This window comes from Furipterus horrens, unplaced genomic scaffold, assembly GCF_987537825.1.
Source record: "Furipterus horrens unplaced genomic scaffold, mFurHor1.1.pri manual_scaffold_3, whole genome shotgun sequence".
NCBI lineage: Eukaryota > Metazoa > Chordata > Mammalia > Chiroptera > Furipteridae > Furipterus > Furipterus horrens.
Genome location: NW_028327173.1, coordinates 52,081,352 through 52,100,242, shown reverse-complemented (window position 1 = coordinate 52,100,242; position 18,891 = coordinate 52,081,352). Strand labels below are relative to the sequence as shown.

The window sequence follows — 18,891 nt, the reverse complement described above, 5'->3', positions numbered from 1 at the left end:
TTTATGGCCTTGAGTGAATTGATCACCTGAAGAGTACCCTTTATTGTTTAACAAATGACAACAGATTTAAAAGGGACTTTCTTTTCTTTAAAGACCCAATTGTCAGCAACTGAGAATTATGACCTGGAATCAGATTGTTCTTATAAACTGACTTATGGACTACGAATGTACCTCCTCTAATGCTCACAATAAGCCACGGTTATTAACAACCCATCCTACAGACAGAAAACTGATGCTCACAGAACTTCAGTATTTTGCTTAAGGTCTTAATTCTTTATACTAAAAACTTTCTAAAACCAGTTAACTTTGCAAAAAAATGGAGGGGGTAGTCATATGATGTAATCAAAGAATTAAATGAAGACTTTAAAAAACACTCTGGGCAGTCCTTTACATCCTTATCCAATATTTAATAAATATAATAAAATTGTTATTCCACTCAATATTTAACCCTGAAAGTATGTTTCCTCTGGATTTAAAATAGTAAGTTATTTATATCAAGTAGAAGAGTCTAGTTTTTTCCAGCATGAGGTCTTATCAGCTGGAAAAGGACCTGTGATCATTACCTACCAATGAAGTGATGAAAAGGCAATCTCTTCAAACGAACAGCAGGTAATAAAATATGTCTTAAATTGACACCTAATAAATATTGACATTCAATTTATTTTTATCTAGGATTTTATAATTTTCTCTTTTTAAGAAATAGCTTTTTGAATCTATACTCATGATTTGGTGATCTGGAGATCAAATTATATTTACTGACTTAAGATTTCTTTTTCTTAACATTCACTTTGCTTCATTCCCTTTCACTTAAAAATTATTTTCAGGAAATGTCCACATTACATTGTATTTTATTTCATTACCAGCAAACAACAAACTAAGGCTTTCCCCGTTTTTGTTTTTTGTTTGTTCGTTTGTTTATTTGTTTTTTGTAGCTGGTAAGTCCAGATCAAGTCTGATGTAGTTCTCATAGTCCAATAAGTGACTTTGAGCTTGACCTAGGACTCTACCTTTAGGAGTGGACTGTGAAATTTCACAAGAATTGTCACCTTGTTCCTTATGAAATAAAAATGAAAGTTTGGCTATCTTAAAGAAGAAAAACTTCACCCAAAAAACATTATGACAAATTGGGGAATACTCACCTGTTCGATTTGAGCATTTCATTGAACATTCTGAACAATACAAATTTGAATGAAGCTTTGAATACACAAATAAACCAGTTCTGTAACAATAGACACTGCCATTGTGTATCAGACATTGTGCACAGTGCATCCAGCTGCATTAGAGAGATGGGAATTGGGATTTGTTTTCAATGTCAAGTTGAAATCTTAAAATAAATTGTTATTATTGTTCTGTAATAAACAGTAATGCTGTTTAATGAAAAATTCTATTTGTACTATTGGTGAGTTTCTTGGTTCTAATTCAGACATGTAGACAAAGTTGCTCTATTATTTTTTATAATTTGGTATCTGCCATAATGCTTAAACAATGAATAATCTTGTTCGTAGGTGAAGGATATCAGAAGAACATTTTAAATAGGGTAGACAAGAAATAGTTTAATATAAAAGGGGATTCTGTTAAGATTTGTAGAAACATGCACAGTGCTTACTGTAACCTTTTTATACCCATTTTTTTCAGGAAAAAATAAAGTGTAACAATTTGATATTAACATTTAGTATATTTTCCCTTTTTGGTGAAAGGAGAAAATAGTCATCTTTTTTTTCTAATTTTAAGATTAAAAAATGTACATCTATGTTCAGTTACACACCCAAATACTTTTATTATAAGAGATATCTCTAAGAGTATACAAGAAAGGAAATGGCTTTATGGTTGTTTTCCTTAAATATTGCACAGAAATGTACAGGGAATTTTAGAAAGTCTTTTTAGCCATTAGAATGATACTAAATTTTCTTATTAATTGTGATGATAATTAAATTAGGATAAAGTAGAAAATATATATTAGAATACATGTCATGTATATAAATATGGCTTTTTTCCTTCATTAGCAATGACTTACTTAGAAATCAGTATACCAGAAAGGTAAGAACTATTAATACAATAAAACCAAATTGACAAATGTATTGTTTTTAAAGTAGACTTTGCTCTCTAGGAGTCTGTTTCCCTTAATTCCTTTCTCATTTTTCACGTTTTCAAGTCCTGACCTCAAGCATGAATAATATAACGAAGCTGGTTCTTTACCTTTTAAAAAAAAATGCATTTTATGCAAAGATATTCTGAATGTTAACTTTCTGATTTCATGTGTGCCTTTGAGAAAATGAAGAATCAACACATAGTCTAGACATATGCAGAATTTTACAGATACCTCTTCTTTTGATTCTAGGCAATATTCTTGTTCTTCTTTCTTTTTTAATTATTTATTTATTTGTTTGTTTGTTTGTTTTTAGAGAGAGGGAAAAGGAGAAAGAGAGGGAGAGAAACATCACTGTGTGGTTGCCTCTCACTTGCGCCCCCAACTGGGTATCTGATGTGCAACCTAGTCATGTGCCCTGACTGGGAATTGAACCAGCGACACTTGGCTTGTAGGCTGACGCTCAATCCACTGAACCATAGTAGCCAGGGCTGTTCTTTATATAAATAAAGCATACATATTAGATCTCTAATATGGCAGTTATTCATATACCACTAATATTTATTTGATTAAGAAATATCATGCTCTTCAATATGCTTGGATGCATTAAAAAGTCCAAGTTGAACACATCATGAGATGTGTAAAGGCATACATTGACTATAAGTCTTGGAAATTATTTCAAACATTTGATATTTCAAAAAATAATGATCACTTCTACCATGAATATAGAACAAACTCATTTTGTGTTTTATTGCTTGAAATTACTAAATAAATTAATGTGTAACTGGTAGACAATTTATTAGATTATAAAATAATTTCGATCATATTTTATTAAAAACAGTTTGTATTTGCTTCACTCAATATTAATAAGCAATAAGAGTTATACAAACCTGAAAAAAATACTAAATAAATTAATGTAGGCAGTGCAGTGTGCTGGGAAGGACACAAAACTCAGTCTGGAGAAATGGATTAATTCTCCGTGCAGCTCTTCACTCTCTAGGCTTTAGTCCTTCTGGCTTTATAATGACATAACTCTAAAATGCCTTTTTCTAACTAGATTTCTGATTTGATTATACTTTGACAAGTATAATCAAATCAGAACCCTGGAATTTTAATAATACATGATTTGGTTAACAAAAATTCATCCCTTTTCTTCCAGAGTAGAATATTTTGTTTCTACTTGACTATAAAACTTCCTTAACTCCAAGGACTAAGTCTTGTTCATCTTGGTGTATTCAGCACTGAGCACAATGACTAACACAAAGCAGGTGCTCAGTATGCATTTAACAAATAATGTGATTACTATTATAAAAATCAGTTTTCCCTAAGTTATTCATTTTCTGACTTATCCAAGTCTAAGATTAATTTTTCGGTTTGAGGTTTTTTTAATGAATATACAGCCGACCCTTGAACAACACTGGGGTTAGGGGACCAATAACCCCACGCAATCAAAAATTCATGTCTAATTTTTAACCCTCCGAAAATGTAACTACTAATATTCTACTGTTTACTTAATTTTTACTGATAACATGAACAGTCAATTAAAATATATTCATTTGTAATATGTATTATATACTTTATTATTATAATAAAAGAAACTAGAGAAAAGACAAATGTTAAGAAAATCATTAAAAAGAAAAATATATTTGCAGTATTTATTGAAAAAAGTCCATAAACTAGTATAAGTGGACCTGTGCAGTTCAAACCTGTATTGGCCAAGGAGCAACTGTATTTTGGTTAAGGATCATTGAGAATACTGCTAAAGTAGTGGCTTCTATTAATAAATTAAAGGGTTTGTCTTATAAAATGACAAGGTTTCTCCTCATGATTTGTGAGTGAAGGAACTGTGGATATATCAGATGATAGACTGAAAAACCTATTAATGTATTTCCAGGAAGCCTTACTTCAGTTATATCAAAAAACTATTTCAAACAATAATGTAAGTGACCAAATTTGCAATAGCTATCAAAAATGAAGTAGAAGGTTTTCCAATGTAATAGTTTGAATGCCCCCCACCCCTTTTTAAAAATATCTTGACTAGTGATATCTCATATCTGATGAGATGAGCATTATATCATCTCTATTTAGGGGGAAGAAAGTTACTAAACATCCTTAAAGATCAATATTAATCCATAGTGCATATTGTATTCAGTTCTAGAACCACTGTGCAAATGTATTGATCTCTTTTCTCTACTTGTCCTTGGATAGACCATCTTTGGACCAAACTTTCCTAATTTTTAAATTTCTAATTTTTGTGTACACATCCCCAAGTTCCTTTCATAGTAGCTGTACTTCCCATTTTCCCATCTTGGTCAGAAACTGAAGTCAGGCTGAAGCTTGAAAAAGGAGCATTTCAAAATTGTAAGGAGTAGGTATTTTATAGTTGAAATCATTATAGAAATATAAGAGCCATGAGTGCTTTTAAATATTTAAGAAATATAATAGGAGACAGAAATTTCATTAGGCAGTGTTGCTGGTATAGCAGAAATCAAAATGATGATGGTGTGAAACAGTGGATAATATTCCTGGGATAAAATCTACAAGGAAAAAATATCAGATTTAATTGATTTTAAGACCCTTTTTACATTATTAAAGGCATGTGCCTGCTAAAAATTATTACAGACCTCATAAAATCAAAGCAAATTAATTATTAGCCAAAAATAATTGAGATGAAGAGAAAGGACAATTGTTTACTTTCAATCAATTTATCCAAAATTAATTTATTGCACATCTACTATGTGCAAAGCACCATGCACTGTGGGGGAATATGAAATTGCACTAGAGACAGTACTTATAACCTGTTGTTCTTCTCTGCTTCATTCAAGAATATTATCTTTGTCTGGGTCTTCCCAAAATGAGCAGCACATTTATAGGTGATTATTTTGGAAAGGAATTTCAAGGAACACTGGTGGGAGATTGGAACAAGTTAAACAGAGAAGGAGGAAAAGCCAGTCCAAGAACATATTATTGAGCTGGTTTTGCTGTGGGTCACTGGGCCACATCCTCCTGGGGACCCTCTGAGGAATCATGTGGATTGTATCTCAGAATTGTTTGCCTTGCACACAGCTGGTTATCATAGCAGCTGCTAAAGTAAAAGGGTGGTAAGAGGATGTAAGCCAAAACAACAAAGATCTATGAAACAAATATATTTTGCAAATTTATTTTATCTGGAACTAAAAGAAGCAGTTATTTATTAAACCATTGTTATGTACATCATTATGTTAGCCACTAGAAAAGAAGAAAAAGAGAAGTAAAGACAGATGAAAAAATCAAGATCCCTGCGGAGGCAAGTCAGTGAGCAAGACCATAGGGAGGGCTTTGAATTGCTATGGGGCCTCAAGGGCAGGAACAAGCAATAGTTAAAGGACCAAGTAAGTTATCATAGTGATAACTCTTGAATTAGGTCCTTGAAGAGAAGTAAAAGTATGCCATATGGAGGCTGAAGATATGGGAAGAAGTAATAGAAGGTGATTCCAAGGAGAAGAAACACGGATTGCAACCCGAGAGGTTAATGGGTATGGTTTGCTCAGAGCATTTTGATCTTCTTAGAAGAATTATCTATGAAGACTGTATCCCAGTGCACAGAACAGTATTTGGAGCACAATAACTACTCAGTATGTATTTTCAGATACTCAAGCATTATTTGTTTAATGACAGAGTTTTCTGATCTTCATTTTTAGAGCTGTGCTTTAGAAAGAACATATTGTTGGTGAGATTGTTACTGTTTCAAATTATAGGATTTTGAGGTACATGTGACCTCATTCCAACAACTGAATATTTTTTTCTTGGGCCAAAGTAGGGGTTGACATGGGTCTTCTATAAATACTAATGCATCTTAAAAGCTGATATCTAATGAACACCTAAATGAGCACTAGCTAAACACTTACTAAACAGCACAGTGAGAAAGATACTTTTTATCCCCTATGTTCAGCTGAGAAAAGTGAAGTTTAAAGGTGCTAAGGTAGTACATGATGTACTTGATACTAACATAGTCTCCATCCATAACTAATGCATTCAAATAAAAGTCACAGATAATAGTGATTCTTCAACAGTTCTCTCCGTGTGTGTATGTGTGCGTGTGTGTGCGCGTATAACTGTTTTTAGCATGATGTCTGCCAAGACATCTAATAATACAAGATTGTTCTTTTCAGTAAAATAAAGCCAGTCTTCTACAATGGTTATCAATGTTTCCAAATCCTGAATTCTTGATTGATGATATTACCTTCCTAATAGTATGTCTTTCTTTTTCTTGAGCTTTAAAGTAAAATCACATTAAACTACAGAAATTAAAACAATTTATCTACAGTTCTCTGAAATAAATATTTTGTGGTGCCAATCACTTGAACAAATCTATGAGTGATACAAAATTAAACTGAATATGATTTTTGTTTTCAAGAAACTTAAGACTCTACTAAAAGAGGTAAACATGGGAAAGATAAAGTATAGGTAAAAGCAAATGGCTATAAGAGAAAAGAGGAAATGGCAGATTAATTCCAACTAGAGTTAGGTAGCAAATCAGAGGGGCTACACAGAAATAAAAACACAGAATGTCAGCATATTTGAGTTCTAGTCTTATTTTTGCCTCTAACTTAAGCACATCATTCAATCACCACCAGCCTCATGTCTTCATCTATAAAACTGAAGAGTTGCCCTAGACTCTCCCCAATAACCTTTAGAGTTCAAATAGATCCTAATTTTGTGAGAAGTTTGCATCTGAGATGGGCATTGAAAGATGGGTTCTATTTCAACATGTGGGGTGAGGAAATCCATCCCAGAAGAAGACAGAACGTGAGCAAGTACACAAAGGCCTGGGTATTCCTGAGAACGGAGAGCCTTCCTGTCTGCTGTACTAGCAGACCCTCTCAGAGAGTAGTCGGTGGTGGGGCTAGAAAGGTAGCTTTGGAGAATTTTACAAAGAATCTTGAATTCCAAACAAGGTCATTGATATTTTATTAATGTTTTTTTAATAGCCAAAATATAATGGAAATAATTATAGAATCATCGAGAGTAACTGAAAACCAACCTGGAGTATAACAAGTGCAACAATTTAAGTGAATCAGAACAAGGCTAGATAATCACTGGCCATTAGTGCATTTGAAAGCTAAGGAAAAAAAAGGGAAGATAAATGGAGTATTCAAAAAAAAATGGAAGAGATAAACCTGAAATGTTTTGCCTTAATACTAAAAGACAAATGTTGCAGAATAACATAAAAGAAGCTAGTCTAGGATAACTTTCTTAACACAACAGAGATAAAGAATAAAATAATAAATAAGAGAATTTGATCATTAAAACTCTAAGATTAAACACTAAAAAAACAAATAATTTCATACTCACATAGCCACACATATAGAACCTTAAAAATTCCTTCAACTTGCAAAAATGTTTACCGGTTTGCAACTTCTATTTTTTACCACACCAGCAATGTCACACTGATGATACAGCTGATGGCAGTGACTATTAGTGACCTTAAGAACACAGCTGGGTTTCTATTTTTATTTCTGTGAAAACCTCTTTTCTTCAGCTAGATGATGCCTTAAAGGCCCAAACTAAAATCTATGTAGTCAAGGCAGTTTTCATTGTATGTTTCTGTATATATTTCACACAACAAAGCCAACTTTTAAAATACACATACACACTCACACACACATAGACATACCAAAATATGTAATAACACATATATGAAAATCCATTTGCAAACCCACCTGGACTGAAAAACTGTACTTTGCTCAAGTTCAAAGAACCAGTTAGGGTTATACAAAATTACTTCTTTTGGCAACACACTTCTTATGAAGATCTGCTTTGATTCGTGTAAATAACTTCAGATTTTTTCTAAATAGGTAAACAAAAAATCCAACACATTTAAAAGATATCAATGAACAATTCAGGCTTTAAAACTTTCTCAAAGACTATGAAGGACAGAAAAGAAGCAGCAAGTTTATTTTTATTTGGGTGATTGCATACTTAACTCAATTTAGCTCAAATTAAAGGTAATAGCCTTGACAATTGTATCTGGCTATTTGCAGATAAAAGTACCCACAAATAGGCAGATTTCTGAATATGGGTAATAACAGAGACAAACATATATTTAATATTTATAATGTAGTTGATATTAAATAAAGAGGATTGTGTACCATGAACTTTGGCAAAATGGCTATTCAGCAAGCTGAAAAGGATTCAAGGAAAAGGGTCTGCCAGATGAATAGCTTGGTAGTGGCTAAGAACAAGCTGACAGGGAAATTCCGCAAGTCATAAAGAGAAAAGAATGGCGTGATTTCTCTAGCTATTCACCTCATTGTTCATAACACAAAATGGAGATACTTTCTGTGGAAATAATTATTTTATATTTTTATATTGGTGAAGGCTTGTCTGTAAAGGATGTTGGAACTTCTATAGGCATTCATTTTATGACCAAATGAAAAAGTAAAATAATGTGAAATATTAGAATAAGTACTAAATATAGATTTTCTATAACCTTAGGCTTCTAATTTGAGAAAAGTGCACCAATGTGCACTGGTTAGCCTGATTTCTTTTAAAGATGATGAAAATGAAAGCTGACTGACAAGAATTCAAAATCCTTTATACAATTCTTACTTTCCCTCCCTCTATATGAGTAGAGCTAGCTATGAGAGAGGCTCATAAATTAAACCCTGCTCTATCAGACTCAGAGCTGTTTGGAAAGGGGACCATGCAATGTTAATCTCTATATTTGAGGAAGCAATGGTATAGTACAATAAATGGGTCTTTGTTAAAAAGTCTGTAAACATTTACATTGGTGCCCCAACCACATGACCACTACGCTACTCAAGCATTCCTCAAACCCAAAATCAAAGGGAAGAAGAAGATCTTGAGGGTCTAAGTACAGGAGTTTGCACAATGTCCACACAAACAAAGCCTTTCCCTTGGAAGTCACTGAGCTGCAGATGTGAAATGTACATGAGAAGACTCGGTTTGCCTGTGCTGTGTTTTTAACACAACACATCCCATCTTAGGGCCTGGGTCATCTGATTGTCCAAGAACAATGGGATGATGTCATCTATGCTGAGACTTGCCTGATTCTTCCAGACACCATAATTAAGAATTGTACATCCAGTTGTAAAGCATATACCATTCCAGCGCTTTTCAAAGCCCCTAATCTCCACCAGGTGTTTAGGCAGAATTAAGTGATACAAAAAATCTGGGCATGATCTGAGCTCTGAATAGCTTCTCCACCTGCTCATGGTTCTAAGGGGTAGATATTGCTAATGAGAAAGCTAAAATATCTTTTAAGCAAACTTTCTCCACAGTATGCAATGAAACAGAGTTGCGCTGTTTTTTTTTTTAATTATATCAATGGTGCATAATTTCTGAGTAAACTAATGTGCATTCTATTTTGAATCCACATTAATCACTCACTTTTATATGATCTAATCTAATTTAGGTGTAAATCATTCACTTTTCATTAAGCCATAAGCTTCCTCTGTAGAATGTAAGTTGAGGCCAGTTTTTTCTTATGGAAGTAGAGTTAATGTAGCTTAAAAAACTCTACCTAAGTTTGCAACAAAAATCTCAAAACTATGACTCAAAGCTAGTTTAGATAAAGCTTGAGTAATTTAAGGAAATTGCCTAGGCAAGTAATTGGTATTATACCAAAACTAAATATTTCGCAGTTCCATTTGCTTTTGCCTAAAAATAAAAACTGGAGCAATACAAGGGCAAACTGCCAACACTGAAAATAATATGCAGCAGCTGTAAGTAATTGGGAGTAATAATCATAATTAGACAAGATGTAAGATATGTGTAAAAGCCCAGATTGGATCTTCCTGTTGACAACTGGGAGAGATCCCAGAGGACTGGACACCACACCTAGCCCAGGTGCTTTTGCTCCAGGCCTGGGAGCCCTGCCAAAACCAAACTCAGCACTAGGTCAGCCATGAAGCCACTCTCTAAAGGCTGTGCTCCACACTGTTCTCCAACGGAAAAGAGGGGAAAAAGGGAAAAAGGAAGTGGTCATACCTGTGTCTTCAAGGAGCCTGTAAACCAGGAGACTGGCCAATAATATATCAGTAAATAGCATTAAATAAAAGAAGCCCAGAACACAAAGAGAATAAATATTTTTGAAAGATAACATGGAGGACAGCTTTGTACAACCAGAGAAATATTGATTTCTTAACCAAGTGTAGGTTATGAATGAAGTAAAATATCCTTGTTCCATGAAAAAGATCTTAAGCTGAAGAGAAAGCTCAATGGGGGGTAGGGGCCATTTCTATTTTGCAGAGAATGCCTAGCACATAGCAAGCACTGAATTTGCTAAATGAATGAGCAAATGAGGAGGGCTTATATTCTGTTAGATGCTGTACTCAGTGCCTTAAATGTATCGACATATTTATTCTTTATGATAACTTCTGAGATACTACCAATCCTTAATTGCAGGTGAAGATACAGAAGTAAGCACAGTTAGGAAATGCCTAGGTTAGTCCAGTTAGAAAGAAGTGAAGTTGGACTTCGAGCCAATGTCATCTCAATCTATAGTTCATATATTATGCACATTATATTTAAAAACTAAAATGCCTTTAGCTCTACAAGAAAGTGGGAAGAATAAAAACCAGCCTTTTCTGTTGTTTGTTTTAAAGTAGGATCCCTGACATAGTCTATTTCATTTCTTCTTTCTCTTCCTTTTTCTTAAAATGGTAAACATAAAAGCATCTAGCACATTGCTTAAGAGGTAGGCATTTCTCTCTCTCTCTCTCTCTCTCTCTCTCTCTCTCTCTCTCTCTCTCTCTCTCTCTCTCTCTCCTCCCTCCCTCCCTCCTTCACTCCCTTCCTCCCTCCCTCCCTCCCTCCCTCTCAAATCTTCCCCCTTTTGTGCTCTGGCTCCTTTGTCTCTTTTTATTTTCCCTTTCCTACACAATTTAAACTTAAACTTCCTCTCCTCTCTTTATTCTCCTCAAAACCAAGGACAATTAAATAGGTAGTAGGAGAGAAACAGAACACTTTCCCTCTCACACACTTTGCCTTAAGATCAAAAATCATGGGACTAATTACTGAAATAAAGTATTTTATCAAAGTTGTCTTGAATTAGACAAATGCATATTTAAGAATATTTTTCGTATTCAATTCCACACACAGCTGTTGAACACAATTATATAAGCTACAGATGCACACATTTTAAGGAGAAATGTTCCATAACTTCCATATGCTCATAAACCAGTCAAGGAGAAAGATATACATATATATGTTATTATAAATTCAAAAAAAAACTATTTCTGAAATCAGAAATGAGCAGGAAAGTAACACTTCTTATTAGAGAGATTAGGGAGGCCCCATGGAGGAAGTAGTATATTAGATCTTTAAGAATGACTAGTTGATTATGTAGAGAAGGAAAATAGGAAAAAAATATTTAGGCTTAAGGATATAGAATGTGCAAATGACAAGGTGTAATAAAAACTATGCTTTCAGAAAGTGATTCATGTGACTGGAGTTAAGAGTGTGGATACATTTGTATAAGTTGACTGGAGCCATGTAACAGAGGTCCTGAATGCTGAGCAAGAGAGCCTTAGCTTTCCTCAATAGTCAATGGAGGCCCAGAGGTTTCAGGCTAACATAGGCAACATAGGCTTCTACTCTTGCCTCTTCTAGTACAATCTATTGATCACAGAAAACTCAATCAGTTTTAAATGTCAGCTAACCTCCTCTGCTCAAAATTCTATTATGTCTTCCCATATCACTCAGAATGAACCTGAATCCCTCACGTGTCCTTTCTCTCCTAATTTTACTTAGGATGAGAAGCAGTATGTTATTCATAGGCAACTAAAAACATGGCAGAGAACATACAAAAGATCTGGCCATCCCAAAGGCACAACTGAATGTCTCCTCTAAAATTCAAAAGTATATCTCGAGCCATGGGTTATTCTACACTACCCATATTATGCTGCAAGAGGATGGTGCTACAAAGCTTGATGAATGCTCTTCAATTATATCAGCTGCCCCACAATCTATCTTCTTGCTCAAATGCTGAAGGAGTGTATTCTGACTCTGTACGGGTCTTAGAAATTAAAATATCAATGGTGAAAGACATTATTCTGTTGAGAAAAATACTCAAGGCATATGTCCCCTTATGTATTTATGGTTACAGTATAGGAAATAGATATAAAACTTATCATCATTCAATGAATATTACTGAACATTTACTAAGCACCAGACTTTTTTCTATATCAACAATAAAGATACATATACTAAACTTGGCTTGTAGACATTCTTGGTCTAATGAGGAAAAAATAATATGTAAATGTGATGTGACAGATATGTAAATAAGATATCCAATATGATGCCAAATTAATTTGGCAAGTGGGATTTTATAAGAAGTTTTCTCTTTTAAAGGCAAGGATACTTGAACTGAGTCTTGAAGCTAATTTCTAATAGCTAATTATTAATAGCTAACAGTTATTTTCTATAATTTCTTATATAGCTGATTAGCATTTAACATCCCAAGCAAATCTAATTAGTCCAACTGGTACTGAGACTCTTAAGTTTAGTACAATTAGGAGTGTTCTCTAAATCACTGAGTTAACAAGTCATAACAAATAAATATATCAGTCAATGAGACTAAGGTTATATAGTAATAGGATACCCCAGGCCAATGAATCACAATGCCACCATTTAGTAGAGTAAGATATATATGTACTAAAATGTGTATATCATTGCATTGTATTAAAAAATAATAATAATGATTATATTTGTATCTGCTGAATGGAGTACTTACCTACCATGACTCTTTGGAGAGCCTTCTCATGCTTGTTCACTGTATATATTCTAATGTTCTATATTTGCCTTTTTATTTATATATCCAACTAAAATGAAACTTTCCTAAGAGAGGAGTTTTATTCATCTTTACCTGTGTTCAATCCCCAGTGTGTAAAAGACATTCAATATATGCTTAAGGAGTATAAATCATGATATATGATTTAGCATTAGATATTTGACCTCACATTTCCTTGACTACATCTACTCTTTGCTTTTTGGCCTACTAATGTCAATAGCTATTCTACAGTTCATTTCTTATACTAATTGCATCTAACAATGTGGCAGCAGGATCCTACTTTATTTTAGGACTAATGGAAACATTGCATTCACAAAACTGAAAAGTATATCAATTTGAGACATCAATAGATAAATATATATACTGTTAATTGCAAAGTAGTATTAAGTTTTTAAATATATTGTTAATATACCTTTGCCATGTCTAAGACAATAGGAGTCTGAGTAGAAGATAAAGGCACATAGGGAAAAAAGAAAGCATTGAAGGTATATGAGGTATGATAAAAAGGAATATATATGGCCATATATGGAATTAAGTAACAAAAGGATCATATTCATCATATTAGCTATTGTATTCCCAGTACTTACTACAGTGTCTGGTACCTAGCTCAGTACATATTTGCTGAATGAATGAAAAAAATATATTGAAGATTCTCTAGCCAATAGACAAGTGGCTGACTTCAGAAGAAATTCTTTTTATAAGAGAGAAATATCCTTTTTAGTTCTGACCTATTTATTTATTTACTTGAATTGTTCATTCAACAGACATTTCTTAAGCATGTACTATATGCCAGACTTCACTAAATTTTGTGTATGGAAACACCAAGATAAATAAAACATTAACTAGGAGAGTTTACAGTCTGGTAAATAGGTATGTATAGAAATATTTGCAATGCAGTATTATAGTTGTATAAGAAGGAATATATAATGGTGGCCTAATGCCCCACCAGGGTAATCTGCTCAGCTCGTTGGAGAAGATGTAGGAAAGATTGCCCTGATAATGCATTTTAAAGTATGAATATGGAGTTTTGAGGGTCTTCCATACTCTATCCACTTAATGTACTATTTAATTAGTCAAGATAATAAAATGTTATCTTTGCTTTGTGAGCTTGGCTTTTAAGATTTATTTCCTATTTATGAAATCATTGTATATAATTTGTTTATTATTAGTTCTTTGCTATTTTACCGGTTTTATTGCACTAAGTTTCTTTAAAAACAAAAGCAGAAACAACTCTGAAATAGCTATCATTAAGAAGGCAACAGGCCAATTAAATTATATATTTTTAAATACATCTTTCTAGGTCTCAAACAAGAAAATATAATTTGAGTTTTGTGGTTTGATATTAGACTTGTTATATATCAAAACTTGAAAAGCTGTCTGTTCAATGATATAAACTTATTTTCTACCCAATCTTTTTATTTTTTATTAAATCGTTTATTTTATTGTTATTCTATTACAGTTGTCCCAACTTTTCCCCCTTTTCTCTTCTCCACCCATGCCCCGCCCCCCAGTTAATTCTCACACTGTTGTTCATGTCCGTGGGTCATTCGTTCTTTAGGACTTATTTTTGATGCAAATAGAAACATTATAAATAGTTGATTTTGCTCTGTGTGTACTAAATAGTAATAGTCTCAGTCCTTAAATCTCATTCACCTGGAACCAACAATTGTACTGTTAAGAAAACTTTCCACTGGCAGGGATCAATGCATCTTTCATCCCCTCTAATTTCTTAGAAGTATAAACAAGGCAATTTATTCTTCTAGTAACATGGATATATAGTCATTGGTGAAAGTTCCATTAAAAACCAAGTGTTGGTAATTCAAATTCAGTGACTAAAACTGCTCCTGGATTTGAGTTACGGATTTGGGCATGAAATAATACATTTTTATATTACATTATTTATTTTATATTAGAAAACAGTGCTTGAAATCCAGGTTTCATTAAGAAAAAGTGGTTAAAAGTATGTTAGTGAGGGTTTTTTTATTGTTATTGTTATAATTACTATGGTAAATGAGAATCAGTCTCAGGCAAGGCTAAGCATTCAATTTCTAGAACAAAGTATAATTCACATTCAAAGAGACAACCATCCTCTTGTGAAATTAAGTGGAATTCATTGAGTAGACTCCCACAATATCCCAAGTTTTGTGAGTCTCTAGATGAAATCGCTCAGTGAAAATTCAACATATCTGTTAGCCAGTACCACATGAGCTTCTCATGTATAAAACTGTGATCTTTATAATGTGTAAATGTGATCATACAATTCACCAGCTCCAAATTCTTTAAAATTTCCTTTATTATAAAAAGCTAAACTCTTTTTTATAATAAGCAAGATCATTGTATCTGCCAAGAGTCCCTATTTCAGTTCCCACTACTTCAGGCCTTAATCTTCATGGTCCAGCAAGACTAATCTACTTTTAGAACCTAGAATATATGTTGTGCTCTCTCCTCTCCTCATGCCTTTGAATATATCCTTTCCTCTACCCAAATGACAGCCTCCTTTGGTAAAATTATCTGTTAAATCATCCCTTTCTTGCCTGGGCAGATTTAATTAGACATGATTTTCTGTGTCATTGTAATTTGCACATTCAACTCTGATATTTCTAAGATAGTATTACATTTTTTGAATATCTTTCCTCACCTCCAAAAAATTGTTGGAAGAGAGGATCTTTTGTTTATTTTACAGCATTTAGCACAATATTTGACCAATAACAAAGATTCATAAACATATGCATGTATATATGTATAATGTCACTTACATAGTCAATCAAAAAAGAAGCTGAACTTAGAAAAATGAAGACAGAATGCTTACCAGATGCTGGAGAATGGGGGAGTTGAGAATTATTATTTAAGGATACAAACATAGAACTAGCAGATAAATAAGTCCTGGATACTTAATGCAGAGCATAGTAGTCAACAATAATGTATTGTTTACTTCAAAGTTGCTAAGAGACTAGATCTTAATTATTCCCATCACAGGAAAGAAATGATAATTACATTATGTAATAGAGGTGCTAGCTTACACTATGGTGGTAATAATATTGCAATATATAAGTTATGAAATCAATACCATTGTACACCTTAAACTTACACAATGTCATACATCAATTTTATCTCAATAAAAATAATTTTTTACTAATACAAATATTTACAATGCATATAAGAGAAATAATGTTAGCTGTGATATATTAAGTCCTTAGCATGTGTTCAGCCCGTGCAATGTGTCGTATGGGCTTCATCTCTTGTTCTCACTGCAACCCTGCCAAATGGATTATGTTATCTCTGCTTTTCCCATAAAAGAAATGAAGCTCAGAAATGTTAGTCAAATAGGCCACACATTGTCCTACAGCAGAACCAGATGTGACCCTATGTCTGTCTGACTCCGATGCCATTGCTCTCCTCAATATATCCAGCTTCCTTTTGATTACCCTTAAGATCCTGAAAGACACAAATTAGATTTTGATTTAGTCTTTTCCGTTTCTTTTCAGCTCCAAGTACAGCCCAATATGGAATTACCGGGAGCGCCGACATTCTTTTCTCCTGCTGGTACCTTGTGTTGACACTGTCCTCTTTCACCAGCATATTCTACCTGAAGAATGCCATTCTACAATAAATTTAAAGACCCATAAAAGGCTTTTAAGGATTCTCTGAAAGTGCTGATGGCTGGATCCAATCTGGTACAGTTTGTTAAAAGCAGCGTGGGATATAATCAGCAGTGCTTACATGGGGATGATCGCCTTCTGTAGAATTGCTCATTATGTAAATACTTTAATTCTACTCTTTTTCTGATTAGCTACATTACCTTGTGAAGCAGTACACATTGTCCTTTTTTTAAGATGTGAAGGCTCTGAAATTACTTTTAGAGGATATTAATTGTGATTTCATGTTTGTAATCTACAACTTTTCAAAAGCATTCAGTCATGGTCTGCTAGGTTGCAGGCTGTAGTTTACAAAAACGAATATTGCAGTGAATATGTGGTTCTTTAAGGCTGCAATACAAGCATTCATTTCCCTGTTTCAATATAAATCAGTCCACATTTACAAAGATGCATTTTTCTCTTTTGATAAAAAAGCAAATAATATTGCCTTCAGATCATTTCTTCAAAATAAACACATATCTAGATTTTTCTGCTCGCATGATATTCAGGTTTCAGGAATGAGCCTTGTAATATAAACTGGCTGTGCAGCTCTGCTTCTCTTTCCTGTAAGTTCAGCATGGGTGTGCCTTCATGACATAATAGTTTCCTCTTCATCTTCAACTAATAAAAACGTGTTGCCAAATCCTACAATTGAAAGCAAAAATAAACTACAGTGATAAAGTTAACCGTATCCTATCTCTAAAGAGCAAAGTAGTTATAGAACTGTAAAATTCTCTTCAGTATCAGTGGGATTTGAGAATTTTACCCCACAATAATTCAACTTTGTGATGAAAAACAATTTAACTAACATAGTACAGGTAAATTTACCATGATTTCTTTAGTTGTAGCTAAATGTTAGATCCATTTTGGGAAATAATTCCCTTTAAAATAACAACACAGTTCTGCAAAGAGATTGCCTAGGAATCCAGCATCTTTTCCTTTCACTATTCCAAGCAAAAAATTTAAGATGGTTTTTCAGAAAAGAAAAAAGTCCAATCAATAGTTATATGAGTTGCTAAGCACTCAAAATTGATTTGATTCTGAGGCAGGTAAGTTGGTATGATAAGATGCTCCTGTGGACAGGAGTATTTTGCGTATTTTCCATCTGAAAACATCATTCAGTTGATAGTTTAGAATGCATGTTATAGATTTTTTTTTCAAAATATATTATAACAAATATTTCATGCTGGTGTGCAGTACATAAATCCCTGAAATAATTAATTCTATAATAAAATCTTTCTCTATAGCCATGTCATTTCAAACAACTAAGGCCAAAAAAAAAAAAAAGTTACCACACTTTATTTCTTCTTACATGGTATATGTAAGATATGATTAACTGAAGACAAGATCAGTGATGAGTATGTTAAGATATATTAACTATTAAATTATCATGAATATTAAATTTCTATCATAAAGAGTGAAAACTACATTTATGAAGAAAAATGCTGTTACTTTAAGAAGTATTATATTACAGGAATAGTTCGATGATTTTACTATATACTAAAGAAAGACCATTGCCTTGAAAGTCATTTTGACAAAGTTACCAATTTTGCTATACTTGGAAAGATTTCCACAAATAATCATCCCCTTTTACAAAAAACTTACTAATAAAGTTAAATGCAAGAAATTTCACAGAACTTATACATATTTAAGATATCTAATATTTTGCCTAGAAAGAGATACAGTAACTTGAGAACTGCGATTTCTTTTCAAGTAAAATTTAATCTCAAAGTGTACCATAAATCTATTTTAATTTTTAAAAAATGAATCCTAAATGAGGAGGCATAAATATACAATGTTTTCACAAAATGACATAATGCTTTTAAATTTACTCACTGTAATAATTTATTACATTATTTTGAATGATGTATTAAAAATGTTTTTAACGCATATGGCATTTTAACTTAATGATTACACTGCGAAACGTAATTTTCGTTGAGTTAGATCTGACACTTGTTTTTCACTAAATTTGGCATCTGAATCCAAAAATGACCCCAGTTTTTCTCTATCACGTCAAGATTTTAAGGTACAGGATACCCCCCCTTTGTCCCAAAAATCATACAAAATGTACATGCAAAGGAAAATAAAGAAAAAGTTACCTGAATATACTGTTTGTTTAGAATTATTTTAATCATATAAAACCTATATATTGTTACTGTAAGTCAAATTATGTACAAGTAGTAAAGTTCTGCTACCAAACATACATATTAAGGTATTTTATCTTTTCAAAAGACAGGCTAGGAAATGCCAAAATGAGATACTGGAAACAGTCTCCTACAGTTGGCACAGCTTTAACAAATTGCTTCATGAAACCCAGTTTTATGTGCAGAAGTGGGAATATAATTTTCTTTCTATCAACAAGTGGCTCATGTAGA

At 33.1% G+C, this 18,891-nt stretch overlaps 1 protein-coding gene across 1 annotated transcript in view; it reads left to right on the top strand.

Annotated features, from left to right (window-relative positions):
- NEGR1 (neuronal growth regulator 1) overlaps window positions 1-17,277 on the top strand; it is an 857,364-nt gene extending 840,087 nt beyond the window's left edge. The window contains exon 7 of the mRNA XM_090271677.1: window positions 16,367-17,277. Coding sequence (XP_090127803.1) covers window positions 16,367-16,491 — 125 coding nt within the window. The 3' untranslated portion in view covers window positions 16,492-17,277. The remainder of the gene's footprint in view (window positions 1-16,366) is intronic.
- The last annotated feature ends 1,614 nt before the right edge of the window (window positions 17,278-18,891 follow it).